General features: G+C 44.7%; 1 protein-coding gene across 4 annotated transcripts in view; it reads left to right on the forward strand.

The window, feature by feature from the left end:
* SFSWAP (splicing factor SWAP) overlaps window positions 1-17,031 on the forward strand; it is a 323,193-nt gene that overhangs the window by 254,011 nt on the left and 52,151 nt on the right. For 3 of the 4 annotated variants that reach the window (XM_063964653.1, XM_063964654.1, XM_063964655.1), the window contains one exon: window positions 13,355-13,483. In XM_063964653.1, the coding sequence (XP_063820723.1) occupies window positions 13,355-13,483 (129 nt within the window). Of the gene's footprint in view, window positions 1-13,354; window positions 13,484-14,763; window positions 15,294-17,031 lie in introns of those variants that run through there. The other variant, XM_063964656.1, reaches the window with a different exon arrangement.

Below are 17,031 nucleotides of genomic sequence, written 5' to 3' on the forward strand. Positions count from 1 at the left end.
CATCACATATAGCTCTTGGGCTATATGGATGTATTTTAACCCCTGCCATTTTTACAGAAAAGAGCGGGAGATAAGGACGTCGTGAAGGGGCGGAGCCTATCTCCTCAGCACACAAGCGCCATTTTCCCTCACAGCTCCGCTGGAAGGACGGCTCCCTGACTCTCCCCTGCAGACTTGCTACAGAATCAGGGTAAAAAAGAGAAGGGGGGGCACTATTGGCAGCTAAAAATTATATAAACAGCAGCTATAAGGGAATAACACTTATATAAGGTTATCCCTGTATATATATATAGCGCTTGGTGTGTGCTGGCAGACTCTCCCTCTGTCTCTCCAAAGGGCTTGTGGGGTCCTGTCCTCTATCAGAGCATTCCCGGTGTGTGTGCTGTGTGTCGGTACGTGTGTGTCGACATGTATGAGGAGGAAAATGATGTGGAGGCGGAGCAATTGCCTGGGTTAGCGATGTCACCCCCTAGGGTGTCGACACCTGACTGGATGATCGTATTTAAAGAATTAAGTGATAATGTCAGCACTTTGCAAAGAACGGTTGATGACATGAGACAGCCGGCAAATCAATTAGTGCCTGTCCAGGCGTCTCAGACACCGTCAGGGGCCCTAAAACGCCCGTTACCTCAGTGGGTCGACACAGACCCAGACACAGATACTGAGTCTAGTGTCGACGGTGAGGAGACAAACGTAATGTCCAGTAGGGCCACACGTTACATGATCACGGCAATGAAGGAGGCATTGAACATTTCTGACACTACAAGTACCACAAAGAAGGGTATTATGTGGGGTGTGAAAAAACTACCAATAGTTTTCCCTGAGTCAGATGAGTTAAATGAGGTGTGTGATAATGCGTGGGTTTCCCCCGACAAAAAACTGCTAATTTCTAAAAAATTATTGGCACTATATCCTTTCCCGTCAGAGGTTAGGACGCGTTGGGAAACACCCCCTAGGGTAGATAAGGCGCTCACACGTTTATCTAAACAAGTAGCGTTACCGTCTCCTGATACGGCCACCCTCAAGGAACCAGCAGATAGAAGGCTGGAAAATATTCTTAAAAGTATATACACACATACTGGTGTTATACTGCGACCAGCAATCGCTTCAGCCTGGATGTGCAGTGCTGGAGTCGCGTGGTCGGATTCCCTGACTGAAAATATTGATACCCTGGATAGGGACAATATACTGTTAACTATAGAGCATTTGAAGGATGCATTACTATATATGCGTGATGCACAGAGGGATATTTGCACCCTGGCATCAAGAGTAAGTGCTATGTCCATTTCTGCCAGAAGAGCGTTATGGACGCGACAGTGGTCAGGCGATGCGGATTCCAAACGACATATGGAAGTATTGCCGTATAAAGGGGAGGAGTTATTTGGGGCTGGTCTATCGGACCTGGTGGCCACGGCAACGGCTGGAAAATCCACCTTTTTACCCCAGGTCACTTCACATCAGCAGAAAAAGACACCGTCTTTTCAAACTCAGTCCTTTCGTTCCCATAAGTACAAGCGAGCTAAAGGCCATTCCTTCCTGCCCCGGGGCAGAGGAAGGGGAAAAAGACTGCACCATGCAGCCGCTTCCCAGGAGCAGAAGCCCTCCCCTGCTTCTGCCAAGTCTTCAGCATGACGCTGGGGCTTTACAAGCAGACTCAGACATGGTGGGGGCCCGTCTCAAGAATTTCAACGCGCAGTGGGCTCACTCGCAAGTGGACCCCTGGATTCTACAGGTAGTATCGCAGGGGTACAAACTGGAATTCGAGGCGTTTCCCCCTCGCCGGTTCCTGAAGTCTGCTCTACCAAAGTCTCCCTCCGACAGGGAGGCAGTTTTGGAAGCCATTCACAAGCTGTATTCCCAGCAGGTGATAATCAAGGTACCCCTCCTACAACAGGGAAAGGGGTATTATTCCACGCTGTTTGTGGTACCGAAGCCGGACGGCTCGGTGAGACCAATTTTAAATCTGAAATCCTTGAACACTTACATAAAGAGGTTCAAATTCAAGATGGAATCACTCAGAGCGGTGATAGCAAACCTGGAAGAAGGGGACTATATAGTGTCTCTGGACATCAAGGATGCTTATCTCCACGTCCCAATCTACCCGTCTCACCAAGGGTACCTCAGGTTTGTAGTACAAAACTGTCATTATCAGTTTCAGACGCTGCCGTTTGGGTTGTCCACGGCACCTCGGGTCTTTACCAAGGTAATGGCCGAAATGATGATTCTTCTTCGAAGAAAAGGCATCTTAATTATCCTTTACTTGGACGATCTCCTGATAAGGGCAAGGTCCAGGGAACAGTTAGAAGTCGGAGTAGCACTATCTCAGGTAGTGTTACGTCAGCACGGGTGGATCCTAAATATTCCAAAATCGCAGCTGATTCCTACGACACGTCTACTGTTCCTAGGAATGATTCTGGACACAGTCCAGAAAAAGGTGTTTCTCCCGGAGGAGAAGGCCAGGGAGTTATCCGAGCTAGTCAGGAACCTCCTAAAACCAGGCCAGGTGTCAGTGCATCAGTGCACGAGGGTCCTGGGAAAAATGGTGGCTTCTTACGAAGCGATTCCATTCTGAAGATTCCATGCAAGAACTTTTCAGTGGGATCTACTGGACAAATGGTCCGGATCGCATCTTCAGATGCATCAGCGGATAACCCTGTCGCCAAGGACAAGGGTGTCTCTTCTGTGGTGGCTGCAGAGTGCTCATCTACTAGAGGGCCGCAGATTTGGCATTCAGGATTGGATCCTGGTGACCACGGATGCAAGCCTGAGAGGCTGGGGAGCAGTCACACAGGGAAGAAATTTCCAGGGCTTGTGGTCAAGCATGGAAGCATCTCTTCATATAAACATTCTGGAACTAAAGGCCATTTACAATGCCCTAAGTCAAGCGAAACCCCTGCTTCAGGGTCAGGCGGTATTGATCCAATCGGACAACATCACGTCAGTCGCCCACGTAAACAGACAGGGCGGCACGAGAAGCAGGAGGGCAATGGCAGAAGCTGCAAGGATTCTTCGCTGGGCGGAAAATCATGTGATAGCACTGTCAGCAGTCTTCATTCCGGGAGTGGACAACTGGGAAGCAGACTTCCTCAGCAGACACGACCTCCACCCGGGAGAGTGGTGACTTCACCCAGAAGTCTTCCACCTGATAGTAAACCGTTGGGAAGAACCAAAGGTGGACATGATGGCGTCCCGTCTAAACAAAAAAACTAGACAGATATTGCGCCAGGTCAAGGGACCCTCAGGCAATAGCGGTGGACGCCCTGGTAACGCCGTGGGTGTACCAGTCAGTGTATGTGTTCCCTCCTCTGCCTCTCATACCAAAGGTACTGAGAATCATAAGAAGGAGAGGAGTAAGAACTATACTCGTGGCTCCGGATTGGCCAAGAAGGACTTGGTACCCGGAATTTCAAGAGATGCTCACGGACGAACCGTGGCCTCTCCCTCTGAGAAAGGACCTGCTCCAGCAGGGGCCTTGTCTGTTCCAAGACTTACCGCGGCTGCGTTTGACGGCATGGCGGTTGAACGCCGGATCCTGAGGGAAAAAGGCATTCCAGATGAAGTCATCCCTACCCTGGTCAAGGCCAGGAAGGACGTAACCGCAAAACATTATCACCGCATTTGGCGAAAATATGTTGCGTGGTATGAGGCCAAGAAGGCCCCTACAGAGGAATTTCAACTGGGTCGTTTCCTCCATTTCCTGCAAACAGGACTATCTATGGGCCTAAAATTAGGGTCCATTAAGGTTCAAATTTCGGCCCTGTCGATTTTCTTCCAGAAAGAACTGGCTTCAATGCCTGAAGTTCAGACATTTGTAAAAGGGGTACTGCATATACAGCCTCCTTTTGTGCCTCCAGTGGCACCTTGGGATCTCAATGTTGTGTTGAGTTTTCTAAAGTCACATTGGTTTGAACCACTCACCACTGTGGACTTCAAATATCTCACATGGAAGGTGACGATGCTGTTAGCCCTGGCTTCAGCCAGGTGTGTGTCAGAATTGGCGGCTTTATCATATAAAAGTCCTTACTTAATTTTTCATTCTGACAGGGCAGAATTGAGGACTCGTCCTCAATTTCTACCTAAGGTGGTTTCTGCATTTCACATGAACCAACCTATTGTGGTACCTGCGGCTACTAGGGACTTGGAGGACTCCAAGTTGCTTGACGTTGTCAGGGCCCTGAAAATATATGTTTCCAGGACGGCTGGAGTCAGAAAATCTGACTCGCTGTTTATCCTGTATGCACCCAACAAGCTGGGTGCTCCTGCTTCTAAGCAGACGATTGCTCGTTGGATTTGTAGTACAATTCAGCTTGCACATTCTGTGGCAGGCCTGCCACAGCCAAAATCGGTAAAAGCCCATTCCACAAGGAAAGTGGGCTCATCTTGGGCGGCTGCCCGAGGGGTCTCGGCTTTACAACTTTGCCGAGCAGCTACTTGGTCAGGGGCAAACACGTTTGCAAAATTCTACAAATTTGATACCCTGGCTGAGGAGGACCTGGAGTTCTCTCATTCGGTACTGCAGAGTCATCCGCACTCTCCCGCCCGTTTGGGAGCTTTGGTATAATCCCCATGGTCCTTACGGAGTCCCAGCATCCACTAGGACGTCAGAGAAAATAAGATTTTACTTACCGATAAATCTATTTCTCGTAGTCCGTAGTGGATGCTGGGCGCCCATCCCAAGTGCGGATTGTCTGCAATACTTGTATATAGTTATTGTTACAAAAATTCGGGTTATTATTGTTGTGAGCCATCTTTTCAGAGGCTCCTTTTCGTTTTATCATACTGTTAACTGGGTTCAGATCACAAGTTGTACGGTGTGATTGGTGTGGCTGGTATGAGTCTTACCCGGGATTCAATATCCTTCCTTATTATGTACGCTCGTCCGGGCACAGTATCCTAACTGAGGCTTGGAGGAGGGTCATAGGGGGAGGAGCCAGTGCACACCACCTGATCCTAAAGCTTTTATTCTTGTGCCCTGTCTCCTGCGGAGCCGCTATTCCCCATGGTCCTTACGGAGTCCCAGCATCCACTACGGACTACGAGAAATAGATTTATCGGTAAGTAAAATCTTATTTTTTTGATGACTCAATGTATACAAACTTTGTTTACTACACAAAGTTATTAAAAATATTGTATTAAATGACCTTCAGGCTGTGTGTATAAGGTGTATGTGAAACATAAATGAATTGTGTGAATGTAGACACACTTTGTTTAATGTACAAAGTTATAAAAAATATTGGCTAAAATGACCTTCAGGCCGTGTGTATAAGGTGTATATGAAACATAAAAGCATTCTGTGCTTAGACTTAGGTCCCATCACCATGATATCTCATTATGGCATGCAATTATTCCAAAATGCGGAAAAATCCGATATCCAAAATACCTATGGTCCCAAGCATTTTGGATAAGGGATACTGAACCTGTATTGCTTGTACTCCCACTCTGCCTTTATGATGTTTCTAGTGAATGAAATCATGCGGCAGATAAAAACCTTGGGAAAATCTGCACTGTTTGCATTTGGCTTTTAAACAAAATGGCTATTATGCTGTGACATAGATTTGCTAGGAGGGGTTAGACCATCACGTGTGGTAATCAGTTTGTTAAACGGAAAGCAACTGTTTAAGTGCAATTGGTCTATGTTTCTATATGGTTTAGATGGTAGCCGCTTTATTTATGAGCTTAGTTATTGTGTGGTAAAGGTGATTTCTTATGAGGCAGTTCCAATGGCTTTAGTTTCCTCACCATTTATCAAGTACAGAATAAAAATATACATTTGTAACAGAGCAGTATGTGCAGCAAATAGTTAATCTTAGAAGATCGCTAACATACAGGAGGAGGTACGACCCTCTGTTTTTATGCTCTCATTTCTTGGTGGTTCATTCATAGATAGTGCAGCTTCTCTGCGTTTATGCATGATTAAAGAATGGCAAACTTATATATTAAAGGGACACTTGCACTTTATAGCCTATTCGGTTTTTGTCCATGGTCTTTGCTGTACTAGCAGAGCATGCCTATTTAGTGTGCTATTTGAGCAGACTATACTTTTTAACTATTTAAGAATAAATTTTACTTGAGTTAGTAAAGCAACATTTCTGTACTCTATTTTCGTGATCTCCAGTTAATTAAGTTAGGCTTTTATGAAATTTCTAGCATAGTACAGAAATCTGTTATGAACGGAAGAATAAATTGAATTTGCTTACCATGTCACAACTGGACTCCCAGACACTCCTTTAAGACTCGCCATGTGTTTACTTACCTGTTTAGCCACATCTGGCCTCCCCCTTTAGGAAGACACAGGGTTTTTGCAGCAGCAGCTAGTGTCTGAGCTCACGTGACCACCAGGAGTTCTGTGTTGCAAAATTCTAACCTGTAAATTGCAGTTCTGAACAAAAACCTGTGCCAGAGCAATTAATGCCATTACCCTAGCTCCAGCACTTGTTTCTCTTTTTAAGTCCCTTACTTGTACCAGTCTCTTGCTTGTTCTAGAGTCTTATATTGTGTCTATGCCCTGACTCCTGCTTTATACTTTGCTACTAGGCCATGACACTGACAACTTGCCTGTATACCATTTTGAACCAGTGCCTTTGCCCCTAAACTCTTGCTATGTATGACCATTCTCCATATCACTTTTTTTCTCTATCGTCCTAGTGGATGCTGGGGTTCCTGAAAGGACCATGGGGAATAGCGGCTCCGCAGGAGACAGGGCACAAAAAGTAAAGCTTTTTCCGATCAGGTGGTGTGCACTGGCTCCTCCCCCTATGACCCTCCTCCAGACTCCAGTTAGATTTTTGTGCCCGGCCGAGAAGGGTGCAATCTAGGTGGCTCTCCTAAAGAGCTGCTTAGAAAAAGTTTAGCTAGGTTTTTTATTTTACAGTGATTCCTGCTGGCAACAGGATCACTGCAGCGAGGGACTGAGGGGAGAAGGAGTCAACTCACCTGCGTGCAGGATGGATTGGCTTCTTGGCTACTGGACATCAAGCTCCAGAGGGACGATCACAGGTACAGCCTGGATGGTCACCGGAGCCACGCCGCCGGCCCCCTTGCAGATGCTGAAGTCAGAAGAGGTCCAGAATCGGCGGCTGAAGACTCCTGCAGTCTTCAAAAGGTAGCGCACAGCACTGCAGCTGTGCGCCATTTTCCTCTCAGCACACTTCACACGGCAGTCACTGAGGGTGCAGGGCGCTGGGGGGGGGCGCCCTGGGAGGCAAAATGATTACCTATAAAGGCTAAAAATACCTCACATATAGCCCTAGAGGCTATATGGAGATATTTAACCCCTGCCTGGATTCACTAAATAGCGGGAGACGAGCCCGCCAGAAAAGGGGCGGGGCCTATCTCCTCAGCACACGGCGCCATTTCCTCTCACAGCTCCGCTGGTCAGGACGGCTCCCAGGTCTCTCCCCTGCACTGCACTACAGAAACAGGGTAAAACAGAGAGGGGGGGGGCACATTTATGGCGATATTTTGATATAACAAAGCAGCTATAAGGGAGCACTTATTATAAGGCTATCCCTGATATATATATAGCGCTTTTGGTGTGTGCTGGCAAACTCTCCCTCTGTCTCCCCAAAGGGCTAGTGGGTCCTGTCTTCGTTAGGAGCATTCCCTGTGTGTCTGCTGTGTGTCGGTACGTGTGTGTCGACATGTATGAGGACGATATTGGTGTGGAGGCGGAGCAATTGCCAAATATGAGGATGTCACCCCCTAGGGAGTCGACACCGGAATGGATGCCTTTATTTATGGAACTACGGGATAGTGTCAACACGCTAAAGCAGTCGTTTGACGACATGAGGCGGCCGGACAATCAATTAGTGCCTGTCCAGGCGACTCAAACACCGTCAGGGGCTGTGAAACGCCCTTTGCCTCAGTCGGTCGACCCAGACACAGGCGATGACTCCAGTGGTGACGGTGACGAATCAACCGTATTTTCCAGTAGGGCCACACGTTATATGATTTTGGCAATGAAGGAGGCGTTACATTTAGCTGATACTACAGGTACCACTAAACAGGGTATTATGTGGGGTATGAAAAAACTACCTATAGTTTTTCCTGAATCAGAAGAATTAAATGACGTGTGTAATGAAGCGTGGGTTGCCCCTGATAAAAAGCTGATAATTTCAAAGAAATTATTGGCATTATACCCTTTCCCGCCAGAGGTTAGGGAGCGCTGGGAAACACCTCCTAGGGTGGACAAGGTGCTAACACGCTTATCTAAACAAGTGGCGTTACCCTCTCCTGAGACGGCCGCACTTAAAGATCCATCAGATAGGAGGATGGAAAATATCCAAAAAAGTATATACACACATGCAGGTGTTATACTACGACCAGCTGTAGCGACTGCCTGGATGGGCAGTGCTGGGGTAGTTTGGTCAGAGTCCCTGATTGAAAATATTGATACCCTGGACAGGGACAATATTTTACTGTCGTTAGAACAAATAAAGGATGCATTTCTTTATATGCGTGATGCACAGAGGGATATCTGCACACTGGCATCACGGGTAAGTGCTATGTCCATTTCGGCCAGAAGAGCTTTATGGACGCGACAGTGGACAGGCGATGCGGATTCAAAACGGCATATGGAAGTTTTGCCGTATAAAGGGGAGGAGTTATTTGGAGTCGGTCTATCAGATTTGGTGGCCACGGCTACAGCCGGGAAATCCACCTTTCTACCTCAAGTCACTCCCCAACAGAAAAAGGCACCGACTTTTCAACCGCAGCCCTTTCGTTCCTTTAAAAATAAGAGAGCAAAGGGCTATTCATATCTGCCACGAGGCAAAGGTCGAGGGAAGAGACAGCAACACGCAGCTCCTTCCCAGGAACAGAAGCCCTCCCCGGCTTCTACAAAAGCCTCAGCATGACGCTGGGGCTTCTCAAGCGGACTCGGGGACGGTGGGCGGTCGTCTCAAAAATTACAGCGCGCAGTGGGCTCACTCGCAGGTAGATCCCTGGATCCTGCAGATAATATCTCAAGGGTACAGGTTGGAATTAGAGACGGATCCACCTCGCCGTTTCCTGAAGTCTGCTTTACCAACGTCCCCCTCCGAAAGGGAGACGGTTTTGGAAGCCATTCACAAGCTGTACTCTCAGCAGGTGATAGTCAAGGTACCTCTTCTACAACAAGGGAAGGGGTATTATTCCACTCTTTTTGTGGTACCGAAGCCGGATGGCTCGGTAAGGCCTATTCTAAATCTGAAGTCCTTGAACCTGTACATAAAGAAGTTCAAGTTCAAAATGGAGTCACTCAGAGCAGTGATAGCGAACCTGGAAGAGGGGGACTTTATGGTATCCTTGGACATCAAGGATGCGTATCTCCACGTTCCAATTTACCCCTCACACCAGGGGTACCTCAGGTTCGTTGTACAGAACTGTCACTATCAGTTTCAGACGCTGCCGTTCGGATTGTCCACGGCACCTCGGATCTTTACAAAGGTAATGGCCGAGATGATGATTCTTCTTCGAAGAAAAGGCGTATTAATTATCCCATACTTGGACGATCTCCTAATAAGGGCGAGGTCCAGAGAACAGCTAGAGATGGGATTAGCACTGTCTCAAGAAGTGCTAAAACAGCACGGGTGGATTCTGAATATTCCAAAATCCCAGTTAATGCCGACAACTCGTCTGCTGTTCCTAGGGATGATTCTGGACACGGTTCAGAAAAAGGTTTTTCTCCCGGAGGAAAAAGCCAAGGAGTTATCCGAGCTTGTCAGGAACCTCCTAAAACCAGGAAAGGTGTCTGTACATCAATGCACAAGAGTCCTGGGAAAAATGGTGGCTTCTTACGAAGCAATTCCATTCGGCAGATTCCACGCAAGAATTTTCCAAAGGGATCTGTTGGACAAATGGTCAGGGTCGCATCTTCAGATGCACCTACGGATAACCCTGTCTCCAAGGACAAGGGTGTCTCTTCTGTGGTGGTTGCAGAGTCCTCATCTATTGGAGGGCCGCAGATTCGGCATACAGGATTGGATCCTGGTGACCACGGACGCCAGCCTGAGAGGCTGGGGAGCAGTCACACAAGGAAGAAACTTCCAGGGAGTATGGACAAGCCTGGAAACGTCTCTTCACATAAACATTCTGGAACTAAGAGCAATATACAATGCTCTAAGCCAGGCAGAACCTCTGCTTCAGGGAAAACCGGTGTTGATCCAGTCGGACAACATCACGGCAGTCGCCCATGTGAACAGACAGGGCGGCACAAGAAGCAGGAGTGCAATGGCAGAAGCTGCAAGGATTCTTCGCTGGGCAGAGAATCATGTGATAGCACTGTCAGCAGTGTTCATCCCGGGAGTGGACAACTGGGAAGCAGACTTCCTCAGCAGACACGATCTTCACCCGGGAGAGTGGGGACTTCATCCAGAAGTCTTCCACATGCTGGTAACCCGTTGGGAAAGACCAATGGTGGACATGATGGCGTCTCGCCTCAACAAAAAACTGGACAGATATTGCGCCAGGTCAAGAGATCCGCAGGCAATAGCTGTGGACGCGCTGGTAACGCCTTGGGTGTACCAGTCGGTGTATGTGTTTCCTCCTCTGCCTCTCATACCAAAAGTATTGAGAATTATACGGCAAAGAGGCGTAAGAACGATACTAGTGGTTCCGGATTGGCCAAGAAGGACTTGGTACCCGGAACTTCAAGAGATGATCACGGAAGATCCGTGGCCTCTACCTCTAAGGAGGGACTTGCTTCAGCAGGGTCCCTGTCTGTTTCAAGACTTACCGCGGCTGCGTTTGACGGCATGGCGGTTGAACGCCGGATCCTAATGGAAAAAGGCATGCCGGAAGAAGTCATTCCTACTTTGATTAAAGCAAGGAAAGAAGTAACCGTGCAACATTATCACCGAATTTGGAGAAAATATGTTGCGTGGTGCGAAGATCGGAGTGCTCCGACGGAGGAATTTCAACTGGGTCGATTCCTACATTTCCTGCAATCAGGATTGTCTATGGGTCTCAAATTGGGATCTATTAAGGTTCAAATTTCGGCCCTGTCGATTTTCTTTCAAAAAGAATTGGCTTCAGTCCCTGAAGTCCAGACCTTTGTTAAGGGAGTGCTGCATATACAGCCCCCTGTGGTGCCTCCAGTGGCACCGTGGGATCTCAATGTAGTTTTGGATTTTCTAAAATCTCATTGGTTTGAACCACTAAATAAGGTGGATTTGAAATATCTCACTTGGAAAGTGACCATGCTTCTAGCCCTGGCTTCTGCCAGGAGAGTGTCAGAATTGGCAGCTTTATCTTACAAAAGCCCATATCTGATTTTCCATTCGGACAGGGCAGAACTGCGGACTCGTCCGCATTTTCTCCCTAAGGTGGTGTCAGCATTTCATCTGAACCAGCCTATTGTAGTGCCTGCGGCTACAAGTGACTTGGAGGACTCCAAGTTACTGGACGTTGTCAGAGCATTAAAAATATATATTGCAAGAACAGCTGGAGTCAGAAAATCTGACTCGTTGTTTATATTGTTTGCACCCAACAAGATGGGTGCTCCTGCGTCTAAGCAGACGATTGCTCGTTGGATCTGTAGCACAATCCAACTGGCACATTCTGTGGCAGGCCTGCCACAGCCTAAATCTGTAAAGGCCCACTCCACAAGGAAGGTGGGCTCATCTTGGGCGGCTGCCCGAGGGGTCTCGGCATTACAACTTTGCCGAGCAGCTACGTGGTCAGGGGAGAACACGTTTGTAAAATTTTACAAATTTGATACTCTGGCTAAGGAGGACCTGGAGTTCTCTCATTCGGTGCTGCAGAGTCATCCGCACTCTCCCGCCCGTTTGGGAGCTTTGGTATAATCCCCATGGTCCTTTCAGGAATCCTAGCATCCACTAGGACGATAGAGAAAATAAGATTTTACTTACCGATAAATCTATTTCTCGGAGTCCGTAGTGGATGCTGGGCGCCCATCCCAAGTGCGGATTATCTGCATAAATTGTACATAGTTATTGTTAACTAATTCGGGTTATTGTTGTAGGAAGCCATCTTTCAGAGGCTCCGCTGTTATCATACTGTTAACTGGGTTTAGATCACAAGTTGTACGGTGTGATTGGTGTGGCTGGTATGAGTCTTACCCGGGATTCAAAATCCTCCCTTATTGTGTACGCTCGTCCGGGCACAGTACCTAACTGGAGTCTGGAGGAGGGTCATAGGGGGAGGAGCCAGTGCACACCACCTGATCGGAAAAAGCTTTACTTTTTGTGCCCTGTCTCCTGCGGAGCCGCTATTCCCCATGGTCCTTTCAGGAACCCCAGCATCCACTACGGACTCCGAGAAATAGATTTATCGGTAAGTAAAATCTTATTTTGTACCACGCTAAATCTACCAAACCACAATTCTACCAGCCAGTCATGTAAAGGTGGTAGTTAGAGGTGATGCAGTTAATATACTGGCTGTCGGGTTACAAACGATCAGGGGACCGACGCCGGAAACCTGACAGCCGGTGAAATGCTGATGGACCGAATCCCGAACAACAAAGGTGATTCCCACTTGGTTCGTGTGTCCACATCACCAACCGAGTGGGAATATAACCTGCGAGCCACCGGGCGCGAAGCGTGGCGAGCGGTCTTTCTGCCGGAATTCTGACAGACAGGATGCCGCTGTCTGTATAGTGACAGCCAGCATCCCATCTGCCAGGTAAACATATGTATTCCAATTAGAGGTCTCATGGCAGTGAAGTCCGTAAGGCTTTATCATGTTTCTTGGTGAATACCAAGGGTGTCTGGTACATACACCCCTGTCTAATAGAAACCAGATAATCCCACCTGTAACTGCTACAAACTTACCTGGTATTAAAATGACATTGTTTCTGTACTTAAGGTTAGACTGTATTTTTGCTTGACTTCAAACAGATGTATTAACCTGCAGAAGGCATAAGGAAGTGATAAACCAGTGATAAGTGCAAGGTGATAAACGCACCAGCCAATCAGCTCCAATATGTAAAGTAGTGCGTTTATCACCTTGCACTTATCACTGGTTTATCACTTCCTTATGCCTTCTCCAGGTTAATACATCTGCTCCATTGTTTCTAGATAACGCATCAAATCTTCCAACGCTAATCCATACTGTAAAATTATATATAATATTCTTTTACTTGTTTGATGTCACATATTAATCATGGAAATTTTGTCTACGCTTTTTGTCTGTTAAAATCATTGATGTGTAAATTTTGATAATTTTGTATAATTTATTTTAGTTCACTAATAACTTAAATCCCCAAAAAATCAAATCCGTTCTCAATGGGAAAAAAAGATGTGGAAGCTTTCTATTTTGCACTCATTGAATTGTGCTAATACGGTTTTATAGCCCCTTTATGGTCTATTTTTATGTGTTTGGTTATTTTGCATTTAATTTACATTTCTATATTTAGATCACGGTCAAGATCACCAAGAAAACCCACTCAGTCTTCAGAAAGGAGAAGAGAAGATGAGAGAGACAGAACAGTGTCATGTTCATACCGTGTTGGGCACAGTCCTGGAAACAGCAGGAAGCGCTTACGGTAAAAAAAAAAAAAATATATATATATATAATATATGTGGTTGTCATATAATTGAATGTAATAGATTGTGGATTTGTGACCTATATAATTGCGGAGAGCTCTAGTCATCAGTCCATTTAACTGGATTTTTGAGGCAACTGTAGTTAATCTAGACTATGGAATCTATTCATAATAATGCATTGGTAACATGCAGGAAGCATCAATGTCTAAGTAGATCCAAGCTTGTCATTGTGCATGTTAACATGTGTTACCATATCAAAGTTTCTATATTATTTTTGGGTTATGAAATGATATCTGTACTCGAATGTAAAACAAATTGGTAAAAGTAAAAAGTTATTTCTGGCGCCAAGCAAAAATGCTGTGCCTATGTGGCCAGTGTTAGAAAAAGTATGCAGAGTACAAACTGAATACATTCAGTAGAGCTGTGGTAGCACAAGGAGAGTGTTCATTTTTTATACCCTAGAAAACTAGCTTTGTGTATTTTTCTTTTCTCTCAATTTTTATTTTATTTTTTTATTTATTTTTTTACGTAAAGCGGCAATCCCATGTAGAACCAAAATAGGGTTTCACTTGCAGGCTATGCAATGGCATTTCTTTTTCTTTGTTTTGTTTTTTAGAGTGCTATTAACCCATTTTGGCCCAGGTAGGTAGTTTTCTACCCATTTTTTGAGGGGGTTTTTGCGGGATGGCTAATATTGAGCCAATTAAGCAAAATCTGGTGGAATTTTTTTTTCGATGTACTATTAAAATATTGGAGTGCTAGGTAGAAAACTAACCACCTGGGCCAAATCGGGTTAATGATTGTTTCTGCAAATGTTCTAGTTATGTGCTTACCCTAGCAACTACCTAATCTTAAGCAATGTTACTGAGCCGGGGGGGCTTTGAGATCACCCCTATGAGCTCTGTTTTCACTGTGACGTCCTCCCACTCTTTATGCCCTCTCTGCAGTCACATAACATGCAGGGTCTGTTTTGGCAGCCATAATTATTTTCCCTCCAGAGAAATTTTTAAAAGGGATTGCTGATTTAATATTTAAACGAAGTACTGCTTCATCATTTAACAACTGCATTTTCTGTTGATTAATAATTTTAAGAAGGTTCTTGTTATGTAAGCATTTGCATATAATAAATAACCCTAATGTTTTGTGGTATCTCTTATTATTTTGACCTACTGCCAATGATATCCTAATTTTGAAAACTTCAATATTTTTTTAGTAGCTTTTCATTTCTAAGTTAAAGGGCATATTTGAACAACCCCTGTTGTTCTTGTTGTCTTTCCAGATAAGACTACCTCCTGTTTTTGATTGCTAAACACCATCTCCAACTCCATCTGCATCATTTCCTTCCATACTGCAGATATAAGTACCTTATTTTGTTATTCAGGCTTTATTTTAGAGGGACTGATGAGAGGGAGAGACAGTTGAAGACCATTCATGGCCGCCTCCTACTGTATATGTAAATTTCTCTCCACAAAAATGTATTTTCCAAAAACAGAATATAAAGTGTTTTGTTTTTCTCTAGAAGTATAACTGACCTTAATATAGTGACTGCATCATAATGAGGGTCAGTTATGCATTTATGCTTCTCTTGTGTTACAAAAAGGAGATACATTTACTTTCTCTGATTACTTGCATAATGGGGATGCTTATTAAATCCAGTGAATTAATGCAGAGTTATCAAGTTACTAGAGTAACAGCCAGACCTTCCGTCTAATGACAATTACTATAAATGTGGCAAGCCATGTCATGGTTTCTGAAGACTGATGTAGATATTTTCATTTGTAATTAAAATAAAACTGTAACAAATTGTTATTTGAACTTGTCCTTTTCTCAGAGGTTGTGTGGACATAACCCATGCAGTTTGGTTTGTTTTAACTGGGAAGTGATACATACTAAAAGGAATATCCACCTTGAGCAAACTAGTAAATACATTCTTCCTATTGCAATACAGTCTGCAGTTAGGATTTCCTAAATGTGCTGTATTTCTCCTGCTGTTTATTTGCCCTGTTAAGGCCTGAATTAGATGGGCTACACTGCCAATTTTTGAGTAACAATAATGGATGTTCTCTGTATTACAGAGACTTGGTTTCTGCTACTGTGGTACTGTACCTATTTTTGTATTTTTCCTCCTGCATTCCTCATCTAGCCTACCGTTAACCAGAGATGGAACAACTGTGATGGAATGTTTGGCACATATTTTAAAAACATTTCTTTAGATATTTTATAATGTGCATAGGGCTAGTATAAGCACACATGTTATAGTTATTTATACCCTGTATATCCTGTGTCCCAAGTTCTGAAATAGGTGACAATAAACCAAGATGTAACAAAGCAAACCATCAGCTACTTTACTGCGTTGTAAAGTATTTCAGAGGTGTGCTGGTCATGTGGAGTGCAGAGAGGTTTGTCACTTTGCATTGCCATGAAAACAGGGGTAAGGAATAGAGCCAAGTATGAAGCTTTTACCATGTGGCCAGATGTTTTGCAAGAGCAGGTGTCCCCTAACATCCTATGACATTACTAGGGTGTGGTTCCTGACATAGGCTGAAGATACCCGAATCCCAGTTTCCTGTACCAAGCATTACTAGTATACCAGAGTAATCTGTTATATACAGTTTACTTCAAGTTTACTTCAATCTACACTATAGGGGGTTATGCAATAATCTGTGAGTTTTGGCCAAAACTATCTGAATACACAAAAATCATACACATTTGTAATTCCTAAACTACGGGCATTACTATAGAGTTGTGCCCTCCCTTCCCTCATTTTCTGATAACCTCCACGCTTCTGGGAAGGCTTTCCATTAGATTTTGAAATGGCTGTGGTCATTTGCATCTGTTGACCTATAATAATAATAGTGAGGTTGGACACTGATATTGGTTGGTAATACCTGGCCCACAGTTTTATGTTCCAGTTCATTGTTGAGGTATTCAGTTGCATTGTAATCAGTGCTCTGTGCAGGCTAGTCTGGTTTAACCAATTCAATCTGTGCAGACCTTTTTTTTATTGAACTTAATTGGGTCATTTTCAATTGGAACTCCACTCAATGGGTAAATGAAATAACTTGCATACATTAAGGTAGTGAGTTCATCCGCTAAATGATAGATACAATTAGAAATGCCTATTCGTGGGACTTGCGACCCTTCTGCAAAAAGCTACCTGGCAGACGTGCATGAAAATGGAAATCATCCTGGATCCCCATAAAGTGGTCACTAAAAATGTTGTTAGTGGCCATAAGGAAAATACTTGAGGTTCTTAAAAGGTTAAAAATGACTGATAGGCAACACATGTTTTTAGCAAATGTAAGTCTTTATAATATGTTGATGTTCAGAAAAGGCTTTTTAATAAGATTTTTCAATGTTTTTATACAAGTTTTAAAGAGTTGGGGTTTAAAAGCACTTTAAAATCCAATCTGCAAGTTTCTCCCATCAATACAACACTTATACATACGCCCCACATCATTTAACCCATTATTGAGCTGTTTAGATACATTTACTTAAAACCTGGCATGACTTGAAATTATTTGGCATTTTAAAACCCCTCTAAGTG

The sequence above is a fragment of the Pseudophryne corroboree genome, chromosome 1 (genome assembly GCF_028390025.1).
Source record: "Pseudophryne corroboree isolate aPseCor3 chromosome 1, aPseCor3.hap2, whole genome shotgun sequence".
NCBI lineage: Eukaryota > Metazoa > Chordata > Amphibia > Anura > Myobatrachidae > Pseudophryne > Pseudophryne corroboree.